The 26,013-nt window shown below is 49.0% G+C and overlaps 12 protein-coding genes across 12 annotated transcripts; 6 read left to right on the top strand and 6 right to left on the bottom strand.

Moving 5' to 3' along the window:
- Window positions 1-29: 29 nt before the first annotated feature.
- On the top strand, window positions 30-2,879 carry BDR25DRAFT_344129 (uncharacterized protein). The gene is made up of 2 exons (XM_033693904.1): window positions 30-495; window positions 559-2,879. The coding sequence occupies exons 1-2, from the start codon at window positions 270-272 to the stop codon at window positions 2,631-2,633; spliced, it is 2,301 nt and encodes a 766-aa protein (XP_033545754.1). The 5' UTR covers window positions 30-269; the 3' UTR covers window positions 2,634-2,879.
- A 92-nt stretch (window positions 2,880-2,971) lies between these two features.
- BDR25DRAFT_289898 (CRAL/TRIO domain-containing protein) lies at window positions 2,972-4,617 on the bottom strand. The gene is made up of 2 exons (XM_033688484.1): window positions 3,576-4,617; window positions 2,972-3,512 (listed from the first exon to the last, which is right to left on the bottom strand). The coding sequence occupies exons 1-2, from the start codon at window positions 4,363-4,365 to the stop codon at window positions 3,136-3,138; spliced, it is 1,167 nt and encodes a 388-aa protein (XP_033545753.1). The 5' UTR covers window positions 4,366-4,617; the 3' UTR covers window positions 2,972-3,135.
- A 1,406-nt stretch (window positions 4,618-6,023) lies between these two features.
- Window positions 6,024-6,626, top strand: BDR25DRAFT_230846 (uncharacterized protein; the record flags this gene model as incomplete). Its single annotated transcript, XM_033685359.1, has 2 exons — window positions 6,024-6,285; window positions 6,340-6,626. Coding segments are annotated over 2 exons (549 nt in total), but the record flags the coding sequence as incomplete, so codon positions are not given.
- A 562-nt stretch (window positions 6,627-7,188) lies between these two features.
- On the top strand, window positions 7,189-9,575 carry BDR25DRAFT_344126 (DNA polymerase alpha 70 kDa subunit). Its single transcript, XM_033693903.1, has 4 exons — window positions 7,189-7,556; window positions 7,607-7,780; window positions 7,830-9,207; window positions 9,266-9,575. The coding sequence occupies exons 1-4, from the start codon at window positions 7,216-7,218 to the stop codon at window positions 9,440-9,442; spliced, it is 2,070 nt and encodes a 689-aa protein (XP_033545751.1). The 5' UTR covers window positions 7,189-7,215; the 3' UTR covers window positions 9,443-9,575.
- Window positions 9,576-9,834: 259 nt separating this feature from the next.
- Window positions 9,835-10,642, bottom strand: BDR25DRAFT_304835 (ribosomal protein S14). The gene is made up of 4 exons (XM_033690295.1): window positions 10,586-10,642; window positions 10,421-10,521; window positions 10,188-10,287; window positions 9,835-10,078 (listed from the first exon to the last, which is right to left on the bottom strand). The coding sequence occupies exons 2-4, from the start codon at window positions 10,480-10,482 to the stop codon at window positions 10,070-10,072; spliced, it is 171 nt and encodes a 56-aa protein (XP_033545750.1). The 5' UTR covers window positions 10,483-10,521; window positions 10,586-10,642; the 3' UTR covers window positions 9,835-10,069.
- A 441-nt stretch (window positions 10,643-11,083) lies between these two features.
- Window positions 11,084-13,789, bottom strand: BDR25DRAFT_304834 (uncharacterized protein). Its single transcript, XM_033690294.1, has 2 exons — window positions 13,278-13,789; window positions 11,084-13,230 (listed from the first exon to the last, which is right to left on the bottom strand). Exons 1-2 carry the CDS (start codon window positions 13,523-13,525, stop codon window positions 11,160-11,162), a joined length of 2,319 nt encoding a protein of 772 aa, XP_033545749.1. The 5' UTR covers window positions 13,526-13,789; the 3' UTR covers window positions 11,084-11,159.
- Window positions 13,790-14,163: 374 nt separating this feature from the next.
- Window positions 14,164-15,263, bottom strand: BDR25DRAFT_326575 (GroES-like protein; the record flags this gene model as incomplete). The annotated part of the gene is made up of 5 exons (XM_033692284.1): window positions 14,164-14,634; window positions 14,706-14,738; window positions 14,791-15,030; window positions 15,083-15,187; window positions 15,240-15,263. The coding sequence occupies 5 exons, from the start codon at window positions 15,261-15,263 to the stop codon at window positions 14,164-14,166; spliced, it is 873 nt and encodes a 290-aa protein (XP_033545748.1).
- A 619-nt stretch (window positions 15,264-15,882) lies between these two features.
- Window positions 15,883-16,185, top strand: BDR25DRAFT_315844 (uncharacterized protein; the record flags this gene model as incomplete). Its single annotated transcript, XM_033691556.1, has 1 exon — window positions 15,883-16,185. One exon carries the CDS (start codon window positions 15,883-15,885, stop codon window positions 16,183-16,185), a length of 303 nt encoding a protein of 100 aa, XP_033545747.1.
- Window positions 16,186-17,573: 1,388 nt separating this feature from the next.
- On the bottom strand, window positions 17,574-18,397 carry BDR25DRAFT_289884 (uncharacterized protein). The gene is made up of 3 exons (XM_033688483.1): window positions 18,086-18,397; window positions 17,877-18,038; window positions 17,574-17,825 (listed from the first exon to the last, which is right to left on the bottom strand). The coding sequence occupies exons 1-3, from the start codon at window positions 18,166-18,168 to the stop codon at window positions 17,678-17,680; spliced, it is 393 nt and encodes a 130-aa protein (XP_033545746.1). The 5' UTR covers window positions 18,169-18,397; the 3' UTR covers window positions 17,574-17,677.
- A 681-nt stretch (window positions 18,398-19,078) lies between these two features.
- Window positions 19,079-19,528, top strand: BDR25DRAFT_197087 (Apc13p-domain-containing protein; the record flags this gene model as incomplete). The annotated part of the gene is made up of 1 exon (XM_033684350.1): window positions 19,079-19,528. A coding segment is annotated over one exon (450 nt), but the record flags the coding sequence as incomplete, so codon positions are not given.
- Window positions 19,529-20,144: 616 nt separating this feature from the next.
- Window positions 20,145-22,237, bottom strand: BDR25DRAFT_289879 (nagb/rpia/CoA transferase-like protein). Its single transcript, XM_033688482.1, has 2 exons — window positions 21,481-22,237; window positions 20,145-21,432 (listed from the first exon to the last, which is right to left on the bottom strand). The coding sequence occupies exons 1-2, from the start codon at window positions 22,039-22,041 to the stop codon at window positions 20,512-20,514; spliced, it is 1,482 nt and encodes a 493-aa protein (XP_033545744.1). The 5' UTR covers window positions 22,042-22,237; the 3' UTR covers window positions 20,145-20,511.
- A 176-nt stretch (window positions 22,238-22,413) lies between these two features.
- On the top strand, window positions 22,414-25,169 carry BDR25DRAFT_304831 (uncharacterized protein). Its single transcript, XM_033690293.1, has 2 exons — window positions 22,414-24,386; window positions 24,465-25,169. The coding sequence occupies exons 1-2, from the start codon at window positions 22,463-22,465 to the stop codon at window positions 24,686-24,688; spliced, it is 2,148 nt and encodes a 715-aa protein (XP_033545743.1). The 5' UTR covers window positions 22,414-22,462; the 3' UTR covers window positions 24,689-25,169.
- The last annotated feature ends 844 nt before the right edge of the window (window positions 25,170-26,013 follow it).

The following is a 26,013-nucleotide window of genomic DNA, read 5'->3' as shown; positions in this document are numbered from 1 at the left end:
TGTCGATATGTTAGAAACAACAACCTCAACGCTTCAGTCCGTGGACTATTATTGATTTCAGTTCATACTCTATCTAAACATACTTACCTCGCTTGCTAATTGAAATTCTCGGTGAGAGAGCCTTGAGGTCGTAAGATCCGTTACCTCATCCCTCGCTACTTGCCACCCGCCACCTCATCGCGACAACGGACACAAATGGGATAACCGACAGCCTGAACTTGAAATTAAGGCGGCATATTTCGTGTGTCGCCTAGCTATCGCTGTCAACCATGCCTAGAAAGCGTTCAAGAAACACAACACGCCAAACCAAACTGAATTTTTCACCCGTGCCAGCCTCCTCGCCCGGAGCAGCGCACCTGCCCATCCAAGACCGCGACCGGGTCACGGCTCAAACATATGATGGATTTCCATCCAAGAAACGGAAGGTTGCCTATGGGCGAACACAGTTTACGAGACCCATAATCGACAGTGAGGACGAACCAGAGCCTTCGTTCGGTAAGTTTGCCGGGACCAACAATCCTGTTACTTTGAAGACTATTGCCTGACTATTACTTGTAGGCCTCCCAACGCCAAAGAAGTCCTCCCAGGCCCTCGGCCGAGACAAGTCCTACAAGCGGGATGCAGAAAGAGGTATGAGACTCGGGATGCCAGTTGCCACCCAGCTCCATGGGATGTTCGGCACGAGCGATGATGAGCAATTAGTATCTTCTAGTAGCTCTTCAGAGACATCCGAAGACGAACCAGCGCCGATCAAACCCACACCAAAGAAGCGTACGAAAGACAGGCAATTGAAAGCAGCAAAGAGCACAAGCCTACAGAAATCAGGATACGAGGGTGACCGGAAGAGCTCTAGATTACGGCAATCGAGCCATAAGCAGAACCAAATACCACTGAGGGAACCCGAGTCAGATCTACAATCAGCTTCTAAGAGGGCCAGGTCAGTCAAGAACGACAAGACGGCAGCTAACCTTCAACGTTCGAATGAAACGGACTCGGTATTGGGCAGGCTATCCTCTCCGGAAGTCGTCAATATGAAGAATGAATCTAGTGATAGCGAGGTCATGCCTGATACGACGCCAGCGCGGCGCACCTGTCGACCTACAATTCGTCGACAACGGGGAAGTTTGTTTGAGGTTCCTGATGAGGCTGTGGAACAGGAAGAGTCCGAGGATGACGATGTGCCGCTCAGTATGCATACGAGACGGGGAGCAAGATACCGATTAACGCCGGAAGACGAAGAGAGTGAAGACGAGATCAGAACACCAGGCAGACGTCTAATCCGAAAGAAAATCCAGCATGACGTATCGGACGGCGACAGCGACGAAGAGGAGCCTACCCCCGCGAGAGGTCATTCTCATAGAAAGGATCAACAACGTGTCCGTAAAGAGCAGGAAGATTTAGAAGAAGATCTAGAGTTCTTAAGGTCTTCACCTCCGCCGGATAATGGTCGTCTTAGAAATAGATCTTCAAGGCCAATGAATGCACGGCAAAAAGCCCTTGAGGCCCTCAAGCGCCGTCGAGCTGGTCCACGCTCAGAGCTGTCGCCTTCCGTCCCTTCTGCTAGAAAGGGTGCATTCGTTCGCTCTGACTTGGAAGACGATCTTGAGGTTATAGGGGGGGACGAAGAGGAAGAGGAGAATGGGGATGGCGAGGTCGATGAGGATGAGGACTTTTCGACGGATGACGTGCATCCTTATAACTGCCGTGTTGATACATTGGACATGTTCCAAGAGAACGTTGATGATGCAGACTTCGTCGTTGATGAAGACGAAAACGGCGATGACTTCCTCGGTGCACCTGCTGAGCTCAGTGGCATCCCTCTTGCATTCACTTCCATGAACAGCAAGAAGCCCCGCGAACTCTTCAAGTATGCAATAGAGTGGATGGTTCAGAAGAAGATCAACCCAGGCTTCTCATCAGACGACGAAATCTACGAGCTTACGTTTCGTAAACTGAACGACGAAGTAAATGGGCTGGTAAACTCTAAGTTTTCATCATCAGTATGGACTCCGGATTTCACGAGAGCACTGAGATCAAGGCCGGATATCACAATTAACGAGATCTCCAAGCTAGAGAGGGATGTCACTTCACCCCATTGTCAGGCATGTAATCGAACGAAGCACCCCGCTAGTTACAACATCAGCTTCTCCGGGAAACCCTATAATAAAGATACACTAGAGCCTCTTTACGAAGACGACGACGACGACAAGGACTCAACCTCCGACTCTGACGAAGAAGACTCGGACTCGGACTCCATATCTCTGGATTCTGCTGGCAATAAGAAAGAATATAACGCCAATGGTGAAGTTCTCCCTCCAGCTAGCACCGTATTCACGCTCGGCTCTACCTGCAAAGCGAATGCCCAAGTAGCTCATACTCTGCGCCATTGGCGATATCACCTTTACACTTGGGTGATTGACTATCTCGTTACCCAAGGCCACCAAACACCAGAGAAGCTTCTAAAGCGCGATAAGTGGTCCCAGCGAAAACGCGAGAAGTACGCCAACAAAATCGTTGATAGGATGGAGAAGGACGGCCAAATCCGCAAGCTGCATAGCTTGTATCGGGATCAGATCGACTTCGCCCTCGAAACGAAGAATGACTACAATAGAGGCTGGGGTCGACGGGGTTGATAGGGGAATCAGAGCAGAGGATATAGCTGAAGGAAAGGAACTACTCTTCAATTTGATTTCTGACATGGCGCTTATCCAGGCGGACATTTTGGGATACCCTGGCTTGGGTAATGGGGAGTGGACATGGGCTTTTCTTTGGATAGCGTGGGCTGGGATCGAAGTATGGAGTTCCTCACTACCTAGCTAGGTATGGCTTACTCAAGGTTCATATTTAAATATACCTATTCTGTTTTGCGATGGGCAGATGGACAAAATCTAAATAGCTATTTTTCCTGCGTAAGTTATCTCACGAGTTTTTTGAGGATATGCGAAATGGGTTATTAAATTACTCTAATAAACTCTATGCAACTAGACCATGTCCAACTGCTTGAAGGCAGGAAAGCGGCGACATATCGAGCCCTTCCTATTGGAAAATCTTGCTCTTCAGAATGAGCAATATAATCGCGTGTACCTCCACCACATTACCTGCACCCCCAAGACAGAGATCAACTAGCCTTCCTCATCAGGACTCTGCCTTCGTCTCCTGTCCTTCCCCTTCCTTAACAGCCAAACCCTGCACAGCCTCTATAACCTCCTCGTCCATAGCCCCGACACTCTTCTCTCCACCACCCCACAAATAGATCTCGCTCTCTCCGATGCATTTTCCCGCACTTTCCCATCTTGCCTTCCTCGCCTTTCTTCGCTCATCCGCAAGCGCGTTTAGAGTTGGCCAGTAAACCTCATGGTTGTATTCGAAATCAACGTCACCACCAGCGTTCTTCATGAGTTGGGACGCAGGGATGTGGTCGGTGAGGGGCTCGTTGTAACGCATTTTGGTTTTGGTGACAGGGTCAATGAAGGGAGAAATAAGCTTGAGAAAGGTGGTTACGTACCAGGGCACTATAACAGGCTGTTAACGGGTCGTGTTCCTTATAGGGTGGAAGATCAGAAAATAATACTTACGATGCGTAATCAGCGCCCTCCCTAACCGCTCCGGATAGTGGTTCTGGAGAATATTCAAAACCTGTCGCCCCGTGCCAACCGAGGGATTCGACCCAGCGCTCGAGTTCCGGAAATCAACGAGTAAGGCAAGGGTCTCTTGTCCGGGCGGTGTAATCTCTAATGTCCTCTCTAGCATAAATACCAAATGCTCGACCTGCTTTGGGCTGTTTTTTGTGTTCTGCTTGTTTGGAAGCAGGTACAGACACGGCCTTCCTTCGTTATCGTATCCGAGTATGACTTGCTTGCCTGTAGCGTTTTCCTCCGATATATAGTCTGCGGTGAATGTGTCTGTGCCGTATTCACGGCGCCAGATGAGGGTTGAGTGGAGGCGGGTAGTCGCTTGCGCGAGATGCCATTTCGAAGCCCGCAGGTATCGGAGGAGACATTCGCGGGTCAGCCACATCCGCTCCTCATCTAGAATCGGCGTTTGTTCTGCATTCTTCGTAGAAGTCTTCGGGAGAGTTTCCCATGACTTTGCAGTCTTGAGAAGCTCGTCATATTTGGATTGTTGATCTGTAGTGAGGGTTACGGGAGCAGCGGGCTTGCAGGCTGGTTCTGGGTGCTCGAACGGCTTCGTGACGGGAACATTCTCTTCGGGACTGGGGGGGACGTTGCCTTCGCGTATGGACTTGGAGTCTACAGTGCTGATCTGAGCTTCAGACGAAGCATCATTAGCTGCTGAAGGTACTAGAAGAATCTTTTCGGTGGGTTCGGTGGTTGTGGGAGCGGGTTCGACAGCAGCAGTGGCCATGATGAAAGACACTCGACTGGAGGAGCTGTATCAATTGATTTGATTCAAAGTAAAGCTTGAGGGAAAAGAGGTTGCGGCGAGGATGGGACGGCTGATGGCGGAGAGATATAAGGATCAAGGAACTGAAAGGGAAATTAGGATTACGCCACAATGGCTTGGCAAAGAAACCTATCAGGATGCTCGAAACTTCAGCTAGGGAGTTGGTATAAAGCGAAAGACTCCAAAATGTAGTGGTTCTAAGTAGAAAGGGAATCTTGAAAAGTTCGGTTCACATTCACTGCCCTGCCCTGCATGCGATCAGCGATATCATCCCTGTCAAGACCTCGATGACTAAACTAACACCGCCTTCACATCACTTAACTGATATTCGCTGCTACTACCTCCATGTTTGCGGTACGGGGCCGTTACATTCCATAAGTGTATCTGGGGCACCCGTCTTGCTACTTACAGCCTGTCTTCTTCTCTTGGTTGCTGCTCCCTCGAGGTGCAGGAAGAAACAGCATTGTCATAACGCAATTCAGATATCAGTCGACTGAACAAAATGCACAATAACTACTCCTATCACGACTGCATCTTTTCGTATCTAGCTGAACTTGATGAGCAACTGATCTCAGATGTCACGAAACCTCTCCATTGAATTTAGATTCAATGCGCCACATATCTTCAACATTAGCACTTATCATCAGTCGTCTTATTCAGGCCATCCGTAGATCCCTCTCCGGGACGTTGGTTTTCAAGGTATTACCCTCATCATCGGAAACGTTGAATTTGTACAAGATGCCATCGTAATAGACTCGGAATATGAGGCCTGTAAACCATACACGCCTTCCTTCAACAACGTCTATTCAGTCTACTTTATCTCCAACATAGTAACGTGCCTGTCAAATGGTTAGCACCAGAGATCAATCTGATTCGGAAGCGATTCCTACTTTACATTTTGTTGAGATTCATCTAAAACAGTGACGACTTCCATGATAAAGGGGATTGTAGTAGACCTGATCGTTTTGAACGCTCTTCGTTTCGACGTTTAGTTAAACTATGGAATTGTTTATTGTGTCCCGTTGATATCTGCAGAGTATCCGGCCGGAAGGTGTGGAGGGTGTGTGATGTATCAATCATTCAGCCCCCACAGGAGCTGAAACATGGAGATCGGCAGACGTTGGAAGATCCTTGGTGTTTCCGAATGCTGACAATTTCCACCGGCGATTGTAGCCTAGAAGATACCTATCAACTCATGATCGCGAACGAGTGAAGCATCCGACTTGGAGATTTAGGCTACTTTAAATCCACAATTTTATGCGGACTTTCCGAGCTAGAAATCTATAGCGAAAACCGTAGTTTCCTTTTGAAAAAGATCGTCACGTCCATCCCGCCAAGCTATACAGAGCTCGAGAGGTAGATATGACTGAAAATAGTGCGAGTTCCAGTTGCGGTGATTATGGTGCAGAGCTGATGAGATCTAGTCGAAGGTGCACAGCCAGGAGTTGCATCACCGGGCCGGCGTTCTCTTCTCTGGACAATACTCGCAACCTGCAGACAAGCGGTCCGATCACTTTTGATAGGTTCAGAATGCGAAGACTGGAGGCAATGGTGGGGAGACCGAGAGAGTAAGATGGGAAACGAATATTCGCTGATATTAACTAAAGATGTAACTCTTAGTCAACACTCACCGGCCCGGGTATCCCCTGTATTCGTCATGGCTCGCCTCCCATTCTCAGTGCCAAAACTTTCGTCGGTTTAAGACAACTAGAATGAGACTACTCCTCGCAAAGCAAGATGAAGTCTCCAAGCTTGAGTCGGAGTTAAAAGCTATAGACTGGGATGAAACTGCCGAGCTTTTCCTAGGGAGCATGCGACTGGACAAGAATGCGAAGAGAAAGGATGTTATGTGCAAGCTTGATGTCGCAATCAAGGAATATGGTAGGATTCATTTTGACCTTCATCAAAAGGAAGCTACTAACCACAGTCGTCAAGATGAGCTTTTGCTAAGAAGTAGAGACATTTTGAACATGCCAGACTCTTCGATTCACAATCTCCATGTAATGGATACATGGCTAAGAACGACGGGTTGTATCGCAAGATCCGAATTCGAGTATGTGAAAGCTGAGGACTGGGATATCGTTAACATCTGTGGTATTGGGCATGCTGTGCGTAGAGATGATTCACTGCTCACGACGCGAATTACGAATGCTTTGGGTGAGCTTCGTAAGAATTGGAAAATGGTATGTATTTGCCCCACCCGATCGTTTGCAGGTTGTTGATATTGGCATCAGGATCCCTCTCACCAACACGGTTACGGAAATGTTGTGATGGTGCCAAAAAGACACGTTCGTGTTATACTCAAGGTCATAACGGCTGTTATGTCAATAGTACTGTTGCTAATGCCAATGGTTGCTTTGAACATGGTGCACTCTAGTGGCATGCGGTTTTTGGTCATCTTCTTCTCCACATCTACATTCGTTATTGCATTGATTTTCGGCACCCCGGCAGGCATGCTGGAGACTCTAGCGGCGGGAGCAGCTTATGCCGCTGTCCTTGCTGTCTTCATCAGTGGGACTACTGTTCCAGGGTAGAGATTTGGATGGATTCATGATCCCAGAACTGAGTGTGCTGTTCGAGGTCACAAGAAGTATTGTAAGCGATACAAAAAATGACAATGTTCTTTTCAATAATCGTATTGGTGCGGGGAGACGGGGTTGTGAAGGGCAGCTGGAGGAATAAAGTGGCGCTTGTACTCCGGCCGAGGAGGGATGACTAAGCCAAAACCACTTTAGCCCGAGAACGCGTCCCGACGCGTCTGATCGAACACCAAACTCTCAACTACCGCCTTTCATCAATTCCACCCCAACAATGGACGACGTCACCCCCGAACTTACGGAGCGCTTTGAGCGCTACTGCGATACCAAAGACAAGGAACTTCCTCCTGAAATCCTCGGCGAATTGCAGTCAATGCTGCGCCTGTATTCTGTCTCGCCAGAAGAACTGTACTTCAAATGGGAGGCATATGGCATGAAGATGGGTGGGGAGGAGACGAGGCTGGATTTGAAGACTGCGCGAGATTTCAAGAAGAATGTCCAGGATACGTTGGAGAGGGAGAGCAGAGCGAAGGCTGCTCATGCTAGGAATGAGGGGAAGAGAGTTGCGTCGACGCCTAGGGTGGGGATGAACAGTCCTGGGGATGTTTTCGGAATGTATGTTTATGGAGGTATAGAATTTGGGTGTAAGAGCTAACTGTGCGCAGGCTAGACGGATTAGTACCCTACACACCACGACCTGGTGCACGGAACGGTGTCAATGGCAGCACCACGAAGAGGAGGTCGAACTTTGAAACCCCAGCTAGTAAAGCAAATAAGAGTCACGAGACGAGTTCGCCCGGCAATGCTCTCACGCCAAAAGGAGAGATAAATGGGAGACCGTATGTATACCACCTAATATTCTCCTCTCCTTCTAATCTAAAGATGTAGTGTCTTCGACTTCGCCTCGCGTCAGAGTGCGGGCGACATCTCCGAACAACTGAACGGCGACATCTCCCTCCCCGACCCACCCGAAGAGCGCCCTGCAGAAGCGCGCATCAAGCTGAAAGCAAACACTGATATGTCCAAATTCGCGTACAAAACCATGGCAACGAAGCTTTCAGAAGCATCAGAAGTGCTGGATGACCGCATCGACGAGTTCCGCCAAATCATACAAGAGCACCTCAACCTCGAAGACAGCGAGTTTGGCAACCCGTCTCACCAATCGCCGAGTGAGATCATTGCCGTAGGTCGTATTGCGTCTGATGCTAGCGAGGGGAAGCTAACGGACTCATCACTCGTCCTCGAAGGCTCTCGTCGATGGGGCTCTGGTCGCCGTGTTCCCCTGAAGCTCGACGCGCTCACCTCATACAATTTCTTCCCTGGTCAGATTGTCGCTCTCAAAGGCACAAACGCATCTGGCGACTTCTTCACAGTCTCCTCCGTCATCGAACTCCCACTGCTAGCCCAGCCTGCCACTAAACCGGACGAGCTGGACACCTATAATAACCGCTACCTCGACACCCCAGACTCAGACCCCGAAAACGTCCGTCCGTTGACAATTCTCATAGCAGCAGGGCCCTACACTACCGACCAGAACCTAGACTTCTCCCCGCTACATACGCTTTTCGAAAATGCTGTAACATCCTATGCCGACGCCCTCATTCTGGTAGGCCCCTTCCTTGATGCCGAACACCCCCTCATTCGAACCGGAGACTTTGACATCCCAACACACCTCACAACCCCCGATCAAGCCACCATGAGCGACTTGTTCCGACACCACGTTTCCTCAGCTCTACAATCATTCACCCAGCGTCTCCCTACCTGCTCTGTGATTCTCGTCCCGAGCTTACGCGATGCACACCACAGACACGCCGTATTTCCACAGGACAGGTTCATCAAGAAGGAACTAGCACTACCCGGAAAAGGAATTCAGTGTGTAACGAATCCCATGATGTTGAGTATGAACGAATTCACAGTCGGAATAAGCTCCCTCGACATCCTAGATATGTTACGAAAGGAAGAAATTGTAGGCGGGGAGGCGCGATATATTAATCTGTATGAACGAGGTGCGAGAAACGTCATTGCGCAGAGGAGTTTCTTACCTGTTTTCCCACCCACGGCGAGGGACAGGCTGGCCCTTGTTGCAGGCGTTGAGGAGAAAGTCGTGGATGGGAAGGGTGGCGAGGGTGGCGAGGAAACAAATGGACCGACGCCTTTCTTACCCTTGGGGACAATGGTTGATACGAGTTATCTCAAGTTAGGTGAGATTCTGAACGTGAGGCCGGATGTGCTGATTACACCAAGTGTACTTAATCCTTGTGTTAAGGTAAGTCTGCATTGCACCCTACTGGTTAGTTTGATAGGGATGCTGATTGAAACTCTAGGTTGTCGAATCTGTTCTTGTGATCAACCCCGGTACATTAAGTAAGAAGAGAGCTGCAGGGACGTACGCGAGGATGATTGTGAAACCTGCGAAGATCGAGGATCAAGAGAGGGAAAGGGGATTTGCTATTGCGCATAAGATGTGGGAGAGAGCTAGGGTGGACATTGTGAAGATTTGAATGATGTATATGGTAGGGATAGTATGTGTTTTCGCAAGGTGTTCTGGTGTTCGGATATGCTTGGATCATGCCTTTAGAATGCAGTGGAGGCAGGTTTCCAAGGATAGTTGAATGAATGGGGCAACACTTTGTTCGCCAATATTAGATCCATTTAAACGCATTATTTCTAGTAAATTAGACGGGAATGGCAGTTGCCCTTATAACACCGATAAGGTCTCCAAACAAGATGTGGAGATCGGAGCGAGGCCGTTGAGGTTCATGAGCGATTATGAATTTGCTTTCCGAGGTTAGCCTTGTCAGCGGGGAATCCTGCTGCAACATAAATGTGAATCGTCCGTGCAACGTTAAGCGCCCCTCAAATGATCACGATGCTTTGAATCTGGAATGTCCGGTGTTGTCGTGAATTCAGTTGGATTTTCCTATTGAACCCGACACCGCCCATGAGTTGAAAAGAAGTTATTCTAGAAGAGAATAAGAGCCCAGCAATGCAGACCTACTCCACCGTTTAGACCTCTTCATTCCCTCATCGATATTCACTCCAGCCATCACGTGCTCATTGACTCAAACACCCGTTGCACATACGTCCATCTCGTCTTCTCGATTCGCATCCGATGATTCGTAGGGTGATTATCGGTGCTATTAGTCTGTAAGTATCGCGCGGTGCGCCGGAGATATTGGGATATGATGGGGCCCAAGGGTAGGGTTCTAGTGATGCGTTAAGATGGAAGATTAGAGGTTCCCATACCTTGACGAAACCAATATCGGCACTCTTCTCCCTGAAGCACTGACGGCAGATATTGAGGCCGTACTTACGGATCAGACCGGCCTTGTGGGTGCAAACGCGGCTGTTATCCTTGCATTAGCAAGTATCCTTTGAATCATTTGGTCCTCTTGTAAGCGATTTCCCTCCCAATCCTTCCGCCATCCTCGGCCTCCGATTCCAATGACTGTGGGAAACTGCGCTTGGAACAGACGTACCAGGAGCGAGCGCCTTTGCCGTAGGTGCGCGGGCGCGAATACCAGACCGATTCGTGAGACATATTGTGTAGGTGGAGGGTTGTTCGACCTTAGTGTCGTTGCTTCTAGAATTGTCAGCCTTGATGATGAGATCTCTATTTCTGCATCAATTATACATATACTAACAGTATCCGGTGCTCACAGACGTCGTGGTCGGTCGTGCGTTAGGCTGTCGTTCACAATGTGAGGCGTTGAGGTTCAAGATCACAATTTTGGTGTGGTCGGAGGAACTTCGGGGCGGGGCTAAGCGAGGGCGAGTTGCGCTTGTCGAAGGGCGAGTGAAAGTTACTGTGATCGATGGTTTTTAAAAATTACTCTTCTAGGTAGGTTGAGATGAACCAATAGCAAAGCCCAGAGAGCAGTAACAGCGTTCGATGGATCTTGAAAGTTGCCAAAAGAGTAAGTTTGGGCTCGAGCCAATCGAAGCGCAGATCAAAGGTCCCAAACGGCGGACATAAAAAATTTGAGTAAACACCGCGTTCGACGGCCTTTTGTTAGTTGCCTAATTAGGAAATCCTCCAATTACAGCATCCTCACCACTGCAGCCACACAATTAGGAACGTATATTGGGCTGCCGTGAAATATTAACAAGGTTGGTCTATTCATATCGCTGCCAGAAGAAAGGTTAGCATCAAGTAGATGTTGAATTCTGTCTTAAACCCGACTTTCATATGGAACAAGTATCCGGTATCAATCGTCGTCACAAGCCTCCAGTGTCATCAAAATCAAGAAAGTCAAACACGTTCCCACCCTCTGTACCAATGTTATCAAAGCCATTGAACGAGTCAAATGCGAAAGCAAATCCAGAAGAATTCGTCAACGCGTTTTGGAAGATCGCTGATTCGTCCTCAGTTAAACGGAAAAGCAAATTTGGGTTTGGAATAGTGCTCTCTAGTTTGCCGCTTTCAACATCCAGTGGTTCTGAAAAGGGATCAAAGGGTAAAGAATGTGATGTTGGTGAAGTAGTAATTCCTTGAACTAGAGCGGCTTCAAAGCGATCGACCAGCAAATCTGCCTTTGCGGAAAGATCGCGAGCTACATTCGCCGCGCTTGTTGCGCTAGCAAAATTGTTCGATACCAGCTCGAAAGTAGTTATAGCTACGCTCACGGCTTTGCGTGCTGCGGGTTTTGACGGTCCGGTTGGGTATGCTAAGATATAGCCGATGAGCGAGAGTGTGGCATTCCATTGCCATTGAAAGATCTTCGGCCAGCCGTTTAGAAAGCCCGTCTCCGTGATCATTTGGTTGATCATGCTAGTAATGGTGATGGCGTGATTGACACAGGAAATAGCATGGCCTTCTGTGAGCGGCGTACCAGAGCTGTAGACCTGGGAGAAGCAGATAAACGGACGATACAGACTCATGGAGTGGTTATGGTACAGAAGTTCGAGGAAGAGACATTGCCGCGAAAGCCAGTTGGGAGTGGAAGGGTGGATATCTAGCAAGGAACGATCCGTCGAGAATGGTTGTCCTCGGTTCTTCCTTTTAGTCTTGAGTTCGTGCGGTACCTGCTGTAACCATGTTTTCAAATACGGCATTTTGGAAAGAAGGAACTCAGCGCAGGATTCGAGGCCCTCTGGATCATGATAAAGACTCCTCTGCCCATTCACACCCAGTACGTCTGCACATTTGTGATAGAACATGATGTAAATCGCCCGAGTCGCAAGTATCAATTTCACAAACTGAGTGCTGAAGTTGGTGATGTGGAGAACATTATTGTTTACCGGGACTAGTTTAGGATGTAGTGGATTCTGAGGCTCGCACCTTTCCTCTGGTAGGCCACAGGTAACTTGAGAAATGTTAAGGGCCAGTGGTCGCCCAAGTTCCATGCCCATCGTCATCTCTAAGGCGTAAAGTGTCCACCACAACCTTTTCCTAAATTCTTTTTGTGCCTTTGGCATATCCTCGAGTGGTTCCAAGTGAAGGCCTAATATTATTCCCGTGCGGATCGCTATAGCTAAGATACTATGGGCATTGTTCTGGAAAGAAGCGTTGGATAGCCAAATCACCGAGAACAAGTGGCACTGGAGGGTCGTGATGGATGGTCCTTCCAGTTCATCGGCAAGGAGAGACTGGCATCTCCGATAGAACCACCGACCTGCGATTGATGCATCATTATCCCCCAATACGTCTTGATCCAGATACGCATGGCTTTGGGGTGTCAAAGCAGCCTCATGTTGCATGCAGATAGCAAGAAGAATATCGACAATCGCTGACGGCTGTCGAGACGATGCTGATGTCTCCCACAAAGACTTGTGATGGGCCTTGAATTCCGCCTCGTCGAGTACCGGATAGATGCAATGGTATGACTGCCAGAACAGGCTGAGGAAATATTCTTCTTGTGGAAGTGCTAGGTCATGCCCAGTATTTGGTTCATCAAAATGCAAATGACTCTGCGATGGCTTACTCATTCCCACACTGACAGGACTCGAAAGAAGTTGGCTTGGTGAAGTATGTTGGATGTCCGAATGGCGCTGTTGTAGTGCCGTATCAAGATAAGAAGTCATTTGGCCGATGAAGTAAAACGAAGACGAAGGCCCATAACACTGTTGGTTTGACCGTGCAGTTCGTGCGGAGACATAATCCCAGTTGTAGTATTTCTTATTGCCGCCATGCTCTTTCAAGGGATCCAAATTTACAGGAAGCGATAGAGTTGCCTTGGGGGTTGGCACAGGCACCTCCTTTTCTTGCATCTTGGTAGCTTGACCATTGTCGAGATCTTTAAGCCGTTCTTCTAATTCCTTGACACGGTCTTTCAATCGCTCTATTTCTCTACGAATATATTAGCTGCAAAATCCGAGGGAAGAGGGCCCACCGACTTTAGTGCGAGTGGATATGTTCGCACTTCATCTTTCCCTGTATTAGCGCCACATATCCGACCTTTGGTCCTGCAATTGTGACATGGGTAGCTAGCATCGCACTTGATGCGATAAGTGCGGCACCAGACGCAAGCCCGTGAGACTTGATGACGCTTTGGTCGTGATGTTACTGTTGTGGACGTACAAGTGCCTTCCTGCCTCTTCTGGTCACTTGGATCGGGGTACAACGTTGCAAAGGTTGTAAACATCACGAGAAATATTACATATAGGAGAAGGATAAGGGAAAGAAATATGAGTAGAAGCCGTTACGAGAGCTCTTTGGTGTCTTCCTGGAGGGACGTCCTGTAGGGTCCAAAAGTCTTCAATTAAGTCCGGGAGGAAAGGAATTAAGAAAGCCCTTTGCGACGGAGATAGGAAACTACTGCAGATACACCCTCTTTATACTCTTGACGTACCACAACATCCACCAAGCCTTTACTTAGACATGACCCTCAAAGTCTTGATAAAAAGCGTCAACTCGTAAATCTCGCCTCCAAGCAGTACCGTGATGTTGGCCGTCCTGCGCATAAGGGACGATCGGGGTGCCAAGACGATGAGTAACCCTCTTTGCTTTGTCGGTGGGGTCGCCTATTCTAGCGACCTAAAGAAGTTTAGCCTGTGATTGCGCCCTAATCATCCATCATCCTCAACCCTTCACATTACTCTGTTAAAATCCTCATGATACACCAACAACACGATGCGTTGCGTTAGAGCCTTAAAGTGCTACATCTCATTCTTGTTCCTCACTCACATTGATTTGATCAGGACTAATATGGTAACTTGACTGCTATCTCCGACTTCCTAGTCTTCGTCCCTAGGGAGAGTAGATGCATATGCACTTCACTCATTACTCAATCTTCATCTCCAATCGCCCTTTTAAATGAGTGTTCATGTATATATCTGGCAAATTAAGCACTTTCTCGAATGTAACCGTAGTGAGGTGGGAGCGGATTCCGAGTTTACCGACCGTATTCAACATCTCTTGAGCATTAGCTTGGGTCGCGACCACAGACCCTATGATTGTGTGCTGCTGGAAAATGAGTTCGAAAGCATCGAAGGGAACACCAGTGGTTGGAAGCCCGAGTGGAACGCAGAAGCCGTTCGGATGTAGAAGTTTTAAGCTCCACAAGGTAACGGGGACATGATCTGTAGTGACGATGATGGCATCGAGACCTCCCTTGCCAGTCCAGGATTTAACTTTCGAAACTGCTTCGCCATCCTCCGAGTCGACAATAAGGTCAGCTTTTAGTGGGAATTCAGTTGCTAGTTCTCTCCCCTCGATTCGATTATCAATAGCGACTACCTGATACCCAAGGGCCTTTCCAAATCGAACTCAAGAGAGCCTAAACCCCCAATGCCGATGATTCCAATGTGACCTCCAGGTGCCACCTTTGTTTTGGCAATGCCTTCGAAGACAGTTGCCTTGCGGCTTGGGCGTCAGTTCCTTGCGAAATGCGAAGGTGGGACTACTTACCCCAGCACACATCAAAGGTGCGGCCTGCTCGAATGGGACGGAATCTGGAAGCAGGCAAATGTTATCTGCATCGGCCATCAAGCCTGCTAAATCATGATTCTTACAGAACCGAATATCATTCGTGGTCTTGCAGCCTATGCACATCTTGCATGCATGTCGGAAGAGAAGGACGCCGACTCTCTGCCCAATCTCCCATTTGCCCTGCACAGCTGAACCAACAGAAACAACCGCGCCTACCGGCTCATGGGATGGAACAATTGGGCATGGAGATTTGTATAACCCCCTCCCAGACCTGGTAGTCGGTATGGTAGAAGCCTGCCGCACCCACCTTTACCAGGACATCATTCTCTCCTAGTTTAGGAACAGGGATATCGCGGATTTCGTAATTTTTTTTGTACTGTGGTGCTTTATCAGCATGGCCCTGGTAAGTCTAAGCTTGGCTTCCATACTCCAACGAGTTGAACAGCTTTCATGGTCTTGGGGATAGAAGGCACTATTGTAGTTATTGTAGAGTCGCCTTTCTAAGAGATGTGGTGAGCTAGTCACTTTTGAGTAAAGATATCTTCTGTGCTATGAGGAGTCGATGATTCAGTCTCTGTCCTGGGAGGTAGGTCGGTGTTCATTTATGCATTCAGTCAATACAGGAGATCCCTAGCAACTTCTTCATTTCCCACTTCCTGAAAGCTTCAGTCGGAGAGACGGAGTCTTCATTCGGCGTTGATCGACGCTCGGGCTGCCGAACGGCGTTGGAGTGCATCAAAATCATTGTAGAAGTTAGGACACCCCTAATTATGCATTAGATGACGGCAGGTGCGACATTAAATGAAACTTGATGATAATGAGTGGCATCGGAATTAGGCTGGAAAGTTGGGGCGCTCTCCGATACTCTTTTTGACATGAGAGCATATGGATATATGCAGAGATCACTCCTTCCACCACAAGTTACTAAGAGATTCCAAATGCGTAGTATATAGCGATAAATATTTGGTGCGAGTCTCAAGACTTATATTCGAAATGCACCTCAAGGAATGATTCAATTCTTCGAACATCTACCTGAACTTCAAATTAACTTCATCCACTCAACCACCGAAGATGACCACCAAACCCGGAGGAATTACTACAGTCCTATACCGGCGCTTCCCCGACCACATCTCCAACATGGACTACTACTTTCCCTTCACAACCAGTATCTGGGCTCCACATGGCATGACCAACAGCTATGTTTGCGAAGGGGCAGCCGAATCCGATTTCGCTTATTACACAGTCGTTGAGTGGAAGGGTGTAGAAGGGTGGGAAGCTGCGATGAAAGACGAGAAGGCGAAGGAGATTATGGAAGATGTGAAGAATTTTACCAATGAGGAGCCGATTTTCGTAGTGGATAAGGCTGTCAGTTAGGCGAAGTGCTGATCTGAGAAGTCTGGCCTGACTTTGGCTATGTTGGGGATTGATAGGTGCTTCGTTGACATAAATATCAGCGCATTTCCTATCCAGTTCCTCCATTACGCTGTTCCACATTCTACCATTAACTGTATCAGAGCACTTTAGCTACTAGCTAGAGCTCGGCTTACATCTCGTCTGTCTCGACTCGTCTTTGCTTCTACTCTCTGTTCAAATATTTCTTTCCTTATCCACACCTCACATCTTTCGACCCAACGCGTCAATCCTGCCCCAAACCCAGCCCCCGTCCTTTACCCACTCTCAGCCCCACCCAATTGTTAAAATTGCCTGTCACTCCAGCGAGAACACCAAGCTGAATCTCGCACATCCAGAATCCATTCCTCGCATCAATCTCATCCCACACCATCAGCAGCAACAAAGATCACTCCACCCGAATTTGGTCCAAGTAAACTCTCCGCTTGTCTCTCCCTCCTTTTATCGCCTATGTAGTCGCAGTCGTACCTCAGCGGTATGCGAAACCGCCAGTCTCGTCTTTAGTGCTAACAGTAAGAGAAATCTTCTAATCTAAGTACTGTGTGACGAAACCTGCATGCAAAAGATTGACCGCGCATACGAGGATGCAATTTTGGGGTTGGATTTTTGAAAGGAATCATCAAGTCTCCGCGTTGAGGGACCAAAGAGTTGAAGTATGGAAACCACCTGGAGCTACAGGGACGGATTTGTTATACCTGTACAACACATTGCGCGGCTACGATGGGGCTGTTTCATCTGTCTGCATATCCAAGACCGCAGACACTGCACTAGAGAGAGCCATCTCTCTATCTAGAAATCAGAAGCTAAAGATCTGGGATCTTGAGTCCGGGGTAACAAGTCAGAGCCATCGATCATATTGCACCCACTTGGAAGTTCTAGTTTGATCGAGGATGGAAGGATAATTCTTGCAACGCGCTCTAATAGCAGGATCAGGAATTACAATTTAGAGACTAGGAAGGATGCGGCTTGTCTAGAAGCGCATACAAATGTGGCTCGCTCGGTGCATCTTGCTGCGAGCGGGACGGAAATCATCTCAGCCTTTTACGATAGTACCGTGAGGGTTTGGCAGGCAAACAGCGAGGCGAAATGAGGCTGGGCACAGTACACGTTCTGATTTTTCGACTTACGACTGTGGAATCGAATTCCAATGTTAACTATCGGGAAGCTATGAAGCGGTCGGAATAGGTGGACACAGATCCGAGGATTATGGATATAGTAGTTGATAAACAAGAGGAATTTAAGTATGTCCGTGGAGAAGCAAAGGATATGAAATATGGAAAACTTAAGGGACGGAAGATTAGAGAGGAGGAATTGGGGAGGCAGTCTCCAGGCCTTGAGCAATCGATTCCATTCGCTGGATATGGTATTCTGGACCACCGAGAATCTGTCCTGGACGCCATGGGCGGCTTACTTTCGAAATCGCCCAACCATTCTGAACGTGCTATAATATCTCCTATTAAGCCCCCGTCTCTTTAATCTTTACTCCTTCCATCCAGTCCGGCTTCCTCTCCAGGAAGAATTCACTATTAGGCTCTGACATACTGTCGAACAACGAACCTTTTACAAAAACCTTTGTCATCCCAGGCACGAGCGACATCACTGGACTAAGTCACTGTCAGCAAACCTAACGTACTCATGAGCACGCAACAACGTACCTCCCACAGTTCCCACAAAACCGCCTAGTGATGGTGTTCCCGCTTTTGGTATTACTATCCTGGTAGGATTTGAGAGTATTTTGGGCGTCTTCGATTTCAATTTCGGAGAGTTCGATGACATAGTTTACGGAACAAGGGCCACCTGCTCGTCGACAGTTGAAGCTGGAGGAAGTGAGTTTGGTGGACAAGGGGACCTGATGGGAACAAACCAATAGCAAAGGATAGATCGGCTGGGGAGGGATGGCAGAGTGATGGTTATGCTTCCGCAATTACAAGCTCCTTTGGCTACCATGGTTTTTCTAGCTCTCCAAATTGAGTTCTTTAACGCAAAAGGAGGATGATTGTTCTTAGTGTAAAGAGGAGGGATGTTTACAAGATAGCTTTAACGGCAAAGATAGTGTTCGACGCGGAGAAACGCTACATGAAATGTATTGGCTTTTAACTACATAGGATTCGGTAAAAGCAACACAGCAAATACTAAAAAGACCTGAAAAGCGATTCAACTGCCGAACTCAGAGAAGATGTCGAGCTTGTGATTAATTAACGTGAAACTCCGACACTCCTTTGCAGGGCTTTTTATCTCCGGTTATCCTTCTAGGCATTCTGTCCCCACGAAATAAACGTCAGCCTTTACGTCACTGCATATCAGCAGCAGTCGGGAATGGCGGATTGTAGTCCAGCCCCCGCGAAATAAACGTTAGCAATTGCATCATTGCGCAACAGTAATGGTCAGGAATGGTGGATTGGGTCCAGTCTTGCGACATTCTCTGCAAATATAAGCGAATTCTTACAGTCCTGGAGGCATTCGGATCTCTGGCAACCAAAAGCACGAATGAGGATTGCATTCTTAAATTTGTGATGAGGAGGGCGCTGGATTAGGGTGGTTGTCACCTCATCCGGGTTAGCGCGCCAAGCCTGAGGGGTTGCTTACACATTTGCGTCGAGCTTCCCCACCAAAACAACAGTAGCATAATTCTTCCAAGGCTGCAGACCCGAAGAGTAGCAAGAGACACCACCCTGACGGGGCTACCACGGCGACCAACTCCTCGAAGCCGCAGCAAAACCTTCCTGATCTCCCCAGCCTCCCTCGAAATATCCCCCAAAAACCAGGCCACGCGGTCTTTCCGGGATACCTAAACCACTCACCACCTACCAAAAAACGCCCCACAATGTCCCGCGACTCCTCCTTTACGCACCTCCACCTCCACCATCCGCACCATGCCGACCTCCTCGAATCCTTCACCCACCCACACTCCTCCCAACTCTCCCCCGAAGAAATCTACATCCCGCCTCATCTACAACCTCTAAACCCGGAAGACGAAGACGACGTCGTGCCCGACCAACACGCCGCTTTCGGCATCCAACGAGCAATCCAGAAGAATAAGGAGGTTGCGTGGAGGGATTTGGGATTGGAGGAACTAGCGAGACGGGGTCCTGGTGGCGGGGAGGGAGCAGGGTCGGGTGGAAGAGGGGGAGCGGGGACGGGAGTGGGGACGGGAGCGGATGGTGCGGGAGGATTGAGGAGGGAAGAGCCAGTTAGGCTAGCTTTGAGGAGGAGGCCAGGGGCTGGGAGTGCAACGATGGGGATGGGAAATGCAATACCAGAGTCTGGAGGTGGTGGCGGGGGTGCGGGGAATGGCCTGCCAAGATGAAAAGACACGAGAATCCTTCTTCTGTAGCGCCCTAATGATGTACAACTAGCAGCTCGGCAGGCTGCCACTGCTCCACGTTGACAGACACATACGACGGATCATTCCATGCCCGACTTAGAGTAGGAGGTCATACTCCTAACTCTCCTGTATTCTCACAAGAGAACGGAAAGATCAAAACTACCCTGTCAAAGTTCTACAGTAACTCTAAATATACTGTAGTACGAGAAAGCTAGCAGAAGTTACCTTTGTGAGAGATTCTCTTGCAAATACCCTCCTAGACATTGTACATACAACAAGGACATGTTAGCGTCTTACTAATAGCAGAACTTGCAGCTTCCTACTTCCTTTCAATTTCTCGGTGAGCGGATTTTTTAAAAAAAAAGCTCATGTTGAGATTCTTAAGTACTTCTATTGCCCAATGAACATTATTCTCTTGCTTAGTCCTTGCCCGTTCAGGTCGGAGAGCTTGGACAGAGCCATATTAGTTCGGAAGGTGAAATTTGCGCCTTAGGCTGCTGTTCTCCTAGACTCGCCTAGATATTTTGGTCCGCGTGTAGGCCGCTTGGACAGGCAGAGCTGCCAAAAGCTACGTCTGCTCGCATTATATTTCCAGTATAGCAAATGATATGATATTGACTACTTGTTTTAAATCAGAGACCCCCAATAGACATATATATATATATGAACCATAGACAATGGTTACATCTGGCTGCTCTAGAGCCATTCGAGGAACATGAAGCAGCTATAAAAGCCCTTACTAAGATCTGCCATGGAAATACACCTCCTGCAATCAATGTCCGAAACCGTCCATTCTCATCCACTCCATCCAAGATCCCTTCCTGCCTTCCACATTCGACTCATCTACGCGCTTTTATCCTTCGCTTTCTTGACATCCAAGCCCGTGTCATCGCATGCTTTTCACCCAATTAGTTTCACTATCTAAAACGCAGGAGACAACATATAGAATAAGAGATGCAAGGGTTTCAGGTATTCGTACTCAGCCGATGGACCACAGGTACACTACTGGGCGGCAAGCTCCCATACTCCGTAATCACCATGTTGATATACTCGGCCGGTGTAACGTCGTAAAGCACCTGCAACATTTGCGTATCAGAGCCCGCGATCCATTTGAGCACATCATCGGGACCGGCCTTCGCCTCGTCGCTACCCTCGGGTTTCTTAAGCGATAGGAGGGCTTGCCGTTCGGACTCGGAGAGTAGTTCCTCGGCGGGAGCGACTTCGTTACCGACGATGGAATCGAGAGCGACACGTTCGGTGAACTTTACGGATTCGCAGAGTACGATTACTGGGAGAGAGTGGTCATTTGCGAGCATGGAGACTACGGCAGTGCCGACGCGGGAGTACAGGCGACCGTTAGACATCATAGCATGGGCACCGAGGAAGACTTTGCTGGCATCTCGGACTGCGTGGGAGGCGGCTCTTATGTTTCGGTACCTGACTTGAAGGCCGTGGTTGGCGAGATCGCGAGCGAGGCGTTCGCCCTCGAACAGGGGTCCGGAGTCGACGACCATGACGGAGAACTTTATGCCGGCGTTGTGGGCTCGGAGGAAAGTCTTTTCGACAATCGAGGATGAGGCGTAGGTCAGGATTACATCGCCTTCCTCGATCTTCTTAGCAGCAGTCTCCGAGATGAGTTCGTCGGCAGCCGTAATGCGCTGTAGGATGAAGTTGTCAATTTCGGAAAGAAGGTCGCGCTTAGCCTGTGCCTCCGGGGTTGAGGGGTCGATTTTGATAATCACGTCCTTGAGCCAACGGATAGCGTTCCCCATGCTAATGCTAAGCGGACGACAGCTTCTCAGATAATCTATCTGCGGGCTGAGATGGTGTGAGGTGAGATGGCGTGCTAGACTCGTTCCCACTGGCGTTGAATATGATTCGATGACCTTGGGGTGTTAGCACAATGGGCTCCGCAAAAATGTTCTGTAACCTACAGCCTTGAACGCTAAGAGCATGGACACCATCCGAGCAGTGCTCCCACAGACAACATAGCTACTGTACTGCAGACCGAGAGCCAGGACGGCTGGATGAACGTCCTTGGACGCCCCGACCATGGAATGCTGACGGGGCTGGTTGTACAGATGGCCGAAGAAGAGGCCCTGCTGTTTTGGCTCCTTCCTAATCTCCTTCTTCAATTTTTCCGGTACAGTCACCTCTGACTGAGAGGGCCGCCTCCGGGCCGACATTGGCCTCAACTTGTCGTCTTTCGCCGCTTGCTTTAATTCCTTCACCTGCTTAAATCCATCTTTCGGCGGGGCTCCCTTCTGCTGGCTGGGCGGTCCGCCAGATCCTTTTGTCTGAGCGCGACGCGCCTGTTTCTCTGCTTGCTTCTTTTTTTTCAGCTCTGCGGCAGACAGCTTTAGCACTCCTGCTGCTTCGGCAGGTCTGGTGGTCTTGGCACTGCCTTGAGGCTGGAGGGGTGGATTGCTGGGGATTTCTATTGGTAGGACGGCTGGGGGCGGCTGGGCTGCTCCACTGCCTGGGGTCTCGCTCATTTTGGCCGAGAATTCGAAGTCACTCAATATGGCCGGCAAAGGACAGACAGTCCTAGGATCGAACGTGAAGATTCTGGGATTGTGAAAATTACAATTCTTGCGAATGTGGGTTGGCTGAAAGCATGAAGGGTTAGGTCTAAGTGATGGGATTAACTAGAAAAGAGTTTTGGGATTGGGGTGTCGATGTCAAGAAGACAAACGTGACAATAATTGAAGACGTGAGCTTTCACACATCTAGTTTGAGTCACGTTAAGCGCACGAACCACCATCATAGCCGAAGGCGCTAAGAAAAGCTTAAATTGAGCGGCTGCAGGAGCGACTTCCGACCAGCGCCGCCTGCTTTGTTGCGTCATCAAATAGATGTAACGTTACCACATTTCGACGCTGCAGAGTCCTCATACAAATAATCAATACCTACACCATGACTGAATATATCTCTTCCATCACTGAGCTCCCTCTGGACATCCTTGTTCTTATCGTTCCCTACCTCGACGCCAACAGCTTCCTCGCCTTTTGCAGCACCTGCAAAGCCTTCCAGCAACCTTCTATCCGCCTAGACCCCAGCTATTGGAGCCATGCAACACAGAGTGCTTTCCGCGTCCCCAATCAGCCTGTCATTCAGCATGACGGCTTACGGTGGCAGAAGATGTACCGCCGCATGCTGACCCAGAGCAGAGTGTTTACCTGGGGAGCCAACACGTACAACCGCCTCGGCCACAGCTTCCAGCAAATGCATGTCCCCAGGGGTGCGAGAACCATGCGGCGGATAAGATGGACTCACAGCACTCACTGCTCGTTCCCTGCCGAAATGGAACGAACAAGAGAGCTGGGCATAATTGCTGATATGCAATGTGGTGGCTGGTCCACGACACTCCTCACCTCCAAAGGCTCGCTCCACACAGTTGGCGTGCTCGACGGAATGCAGCTGTTGCATAACCACAGTGCAGACATCGGGCTGCAGTCATTGAGGTTCCCTGCTGGGTATCCTTACTCTACTGCCCTTACCATGTATGAAGAGTCGTGCGTTGCCATTCGCCAATTTTCCTCCGGTCGATCACACATACTAGGTGTTTCTGATAGCGGGAGGATATGGTCGTGGTATGCGGTGCACAGGCCTGCACTTCATGTCAAGTTCCTCAATATAGATGTCAAGGAGGTATCGTCCAGTGAGCGGGTGCCTCGTGGATCCCTCTACGGCCGCGTCAAAAAGGTCGTTGCGGGATGGAGCACCAGTTCTGGATACATTTATGGCACGGGCATTGTCCTTTGGGAACCCGTCAAGCGAGCCCAAGGCGAGGACGAGGCAGACACCATGCTCGTAATGGACACGGTCGAAGTACCTAAGACTGGCTATCAACGTGTAAAAGGTGCATCCCGTGAATCCGACCAAGACAAGGCTCTGGGACAAGAAGTTGGCATGGTTCTAAATTATATTATTCTCGAACAATACGTTGTCTTTGTCACCGATATTGGCAGGGTCTTCTGTGGGCGGCTCGGCGAGAATAATAAGGTTGATGAAGTAATGGAAGTGCGTGCCCTGCGGAACGATTCAGGCACTCCATTGGACGTTCAGGGCTCGTTCCGGTCCTTCGCCATCTTCAAGAACGGCGAAGTCCTCACCTCCCATCAGAATTATTTAGAGGCTTGCTGGAATGACCGGCACAATAACCCTGAAGGAACTAGTATCGAAGGCTTTAAGAGGATTCCTGCTCTACAGCATAATGGTGTCATTTCCATCGCATTCGGCGACTACCACTTCCTCGCCTTGCACTCCTCTGGTAAGATCACTTCTTATGGCACTGAGCTCCAATCGTGCGGTGCTCTCGGGCTTGGTGGTGATGGTGACCCTGAAGGCCGCACTCGAGGTATACGATACACCGGCTTTGGTCACGACGGGAAACTGCTTCCGCACGCTTACACAAACGGCCGCCAAGTCTGGTTCCAACCGGAGATGAAGAAGTGGATCACCTTTATGACAAGTGGGGGCAAAGACCCCGACGAAGCTAAGGAGCGAATGCGGATGTTCGTGACAGATGCAAACGTGCAAGGCGAAGTCAGCGAATGGTTCGAGCAGGAGGGGCGAGATTGGGATAAAGACCCAGCTCTCCAGGATGTCGACGATGATGGGCTTGGCGCGTACTTTGCTCTCAGCGTCAGCGCAGCTGGATGGCATTCAGGCGCCCTGGTTCTCGTCAACGAAAAGCTTGCCGATCGCGTCCGCGAAAAATGCATCATCAAGGACCCGGACGTAGAGCCCGATCCTGAGCCTGAGCTAAGCACCAACATAACGGAAGGGCTAGAAAATGACGATGATAGCCCAATCGATGTAGTCAGTGCAGACGAAGGTTCGTCGGGCCTCGTTGCATCAACATTCTCTTGGCTTTATAACACAGGTCGCTCTTTCCTAGGCTTACCACCAACAGATCAGCAACCACCACAGCCACCGCCTCACCTCCACGACCCACACGCCAATTTCCTGGATCCCATTTCACATGGCGCCAGCCCTAAGAAGGGGTATAAGTATACCTGGGCGGAGAAGCCGTTTCCGAGGCTGATACTGAGTGATGGGACGGAGATGCCTGGGGTGGTGAAGTTTGATGAGTGGAGGTATGGGAGACCGGAGTGGCAGCTTGATGTTGATGTTTGAAGTACTGGGTAACACAACATGGTTCCTGGAGCTAGAAGGTGGTGGAAATCGTCCCCGAGATGGAATTTCGGATATCTTTGAGACACATACCTAAGCAATAGCATCACTCCTGTTGTCGAGGTTCTGAACAACACCATGCTCTTCTTAAGGTCGTGAATCCTTCTTCGCATTCTATATTCTACAACTCTAATTCCGGACCTTGAAAACTTCTCGGCAGCCCAGTAAATCGATCAAAAGCCTCCCTTCCGCAGATCCACACTCTTCATGAACCTCTCAATCGAAGATCCGCCAACTCTACTAATGATAATCCTTCGTACCCGGATAAGAGCGCGGCGTAGATAGGCTCTGTGTGTTGCGAGACTGGTATGACGAGTTCGCGACCTGCTGTCGTGCTCATTTCGGTATCGTAGAGTTCGGCTACAGCTGGTTAGTGGGGCGGTGAGAGGGTTCAGATATTGAGGGAATAAGGGTGAGAATGGAGGATGAGGAAAGAACTCACTCGGAACAGGCGACAGAGAGATATTCGTAACCTTGACATTCGTATCTTTCAACGGCTCTTTTATATGCAAGATAAACACATCCAGCGCAGCCCGGGAAGATGATTATGCAGCTATGGTAAATGCTGGTGCGATGAAAAATCGGCCAACGGAAACCCACTCGGAAGGAATGGAAAACAGTTGATTAACTTTAAAGTTCCTGAGCTTGTTTTGTTGATACTAAGAAACCCTTCTCAGGTGGGTAGCTTTGCTGGACTCGACTTAGTGCCTATTGAAATATTCCAGTGGTTGGAGGGAGGGAGGAGAATGCCACTAGAATATCGCCTGATGGCGACTGGCCCGAATCCTATTATTGCAAGGTGTTGTCTTGAAAGTTGTATAGCTGTCTCTAGGGCGGGGGTGTTATGGCGGTGAAGGATACGACCAGGTTTTTGCCGACTGATTTCTTGTTCTGGCTTACGGGTTGAAGTGAGATAGGCCGAATCTCAAGGATTCTATGTAGATCAAATGCGACGTAATGGCTGGAAATCTCCCTTCTAGAAATAGCCGCACTATTAAGATTGCGTTGAGTTTATGAACATACCCTGGTAAGTAACCATCTAATAGTACGCTAGAAGAAGTTTAAATTAGGAGTAAGATTGTGGCTTAAAAGAAGGTTGGACTTGGGATTTTCTCTGGAGATACTATTGATATCAGATTTCTGCTCTTCGGTGTACGAAGTGCTTACCCTAACATGCCTAGCGCGGCACTAGCATGGATCTTCTATCAACGTCTTGCCTTTCTCAATACTCATATATACACATTCTAACCTAGAGATAGCAAGCCTTT

This window comes from Lindgomyces ingoldianus (genome assembly GCF_010093535.1).
Source record: "Lindgomyces ingoldianus strain ATCC 200398 unplaced genomic scaffold BDR25scaffold_23, whole genome shotgun sequence".
Lineage (NCBI taxonomy): Eukaryota > Fungi > Ascomycota > Dothideomycetes > Pleosporales > Lindgomycetaceae > Lindgomyces > Lindgomyces ingoldianus.
The sequence above is the reverse complement of the archived record's forward strand: the minus strand, read 5'-3'. Positions and strand labels throughout refer to the sequence as shown.

What these genes read in the sequence shown, in the direction of transcription:
- BDR25DRAFT_304834 (XM_033690294.1), bottom strand. Translation starts at nt 13,525, where the DNA reads ATGTTTACAACCTTTGCAACGTTGTACCCCGATCCAAGTGACCAGAAG. An exon ending in ACATATCCACTCGCACTAAA is followed by an intron (nt 13,231 to 13,277) that starts GTCGGTGGGCCC and finishes ATATATTCGTAG; the next exon opens with AGAAATAGAGCGATTGAAAG.
- BDR25DRAFT_304831 (XM_033690293.1), top strand. Translation starts at nt 22,463, where the DNA reads ATGACTGAATATATCTCTTCCATCACTGAGCTCCCTCTGGACATCCTT. An exon ending in TGTAGTCAGTGCAGACGAAG is followed by an intron (nt 24,387 to 24,464) that starts GTTCGTCGGGCC and finishes TACCACCAACAG; the next exon opens with ATCAGCAACCACCACAGCCA.
- BDR25DRAFT_344129 (XM_033693904.1), top strand. Translation starts at nt 270, where the DNA reads ATGCCTAGAAAGCGTTCAAGAAACACAACACGCCAAACCAAACTGAAT. An exon ending in CGAACCAGAGCCTTCGTTCG is followed by an intron (nt 496 to 558) that starts GTAAGTTTGCCG and finishes TATTACTTGTAG; the next exon opens with GCCTCCCAACGCCAAAGAAG.
- BDR25DRAFT_289898 (XM_033688484.1), bottom strand. Translation starts at nt 4,365, where the DNA reads ATGGCCACTGCTGCTGTCGAACCCGCTCCCACAACCACCGAACCCACC. An exon ending in GAGGGCGCTGATTACGCATC is followed by an intron (nt 3,513 to 3,575) that starts GTAAGTATTATT and finishes AGCCTGTTATAG; the next exon opens with TGCCCTGGTACGTAACCACC.
- BDR25DRAFT_289879 (XM_033688482.1), bottom strand. Translation starts at nt 22,041, where the DNA reads ATGAGCGAGACCCCAGGCAGTGGAGCAGCCCAGCCGCCCCCAGCCGTC. An exon ending in TGCTCTTAGCGTTCAAGGCT is followed by an intron (nt 21,433 to 21,480) that starts GTAGGTTACAGA and finishes TAACACCCCAAG; the next exon opens with GTCATCGAATCATATTCAAC.
- BDR25DRAFT_304835 (XM_033690295.1), bottom strand. Translation starts at nt 10,482, where the DNA reads ATGTCTCACGAATCGGTCTGGTATTCGCGCCCGCGCACCTACGGCAAA. An exon ending in GGCAAAGGCGCTCGCTCCTG is followed by an intron (nt 10,288 to 10,420) that starts GTACGTCTGTTC and finishes CAAGGATAACAG; the next exon opens with CCGCGTTTGCACCCACAAGG.
- BDR25DRAFT_344126 (XM_033693903.1), top strand. Translation starts at nt 7,216, where the DNA reads ATGGACGACGTCACCCCCGAACTTACGGAGCGCTTTGAGCGCTACTGC. An exon ending in CCTGGGGATGTTTTCGGAAT is followed by an intron (nt 7,557 to 7,606) that starts GTATGTTTATGG and finishes AACTGTGCGCAG; the next exon opens with GCTAGACGGATTAGTACCCT. An exon ending in TACTTAATCCTTGTGTTAAG is followed by an intron (nt 9,208 to 9,265) that starts GTAAGTCTGCAT and finishes TTGAAACTCTAG; the next exon opens with GTTGTCGAATCTGTTCTTGT.
- BDR25DRAFT_289884 (XM_033688483.1), bottom strand. Translation starts at nt 18,168, where the DNA reads ATGGTAGCCAAAGGAGCTTGTAATTGCGGAAGCATAACCATCACTCTG. An exon ending in CGATCTATCCTTTGCTATTG is followed by an intron (nt 18,039 to 18,085) that starts GTTTGTTCCCAT and finishes CACTTCCTCCAG; the next exon opens with CTTCAACTGTCGACGAGCAG. An exon ending in TTTTGTGGGAACTGTGGGAG is followed by an intron (nt 17,826 to 17,876) that starts GTACGTTGTTGC and finishes ACAGTGACTTAG; the next exon opens with TCCAGTGATGTCGCTCGTGC.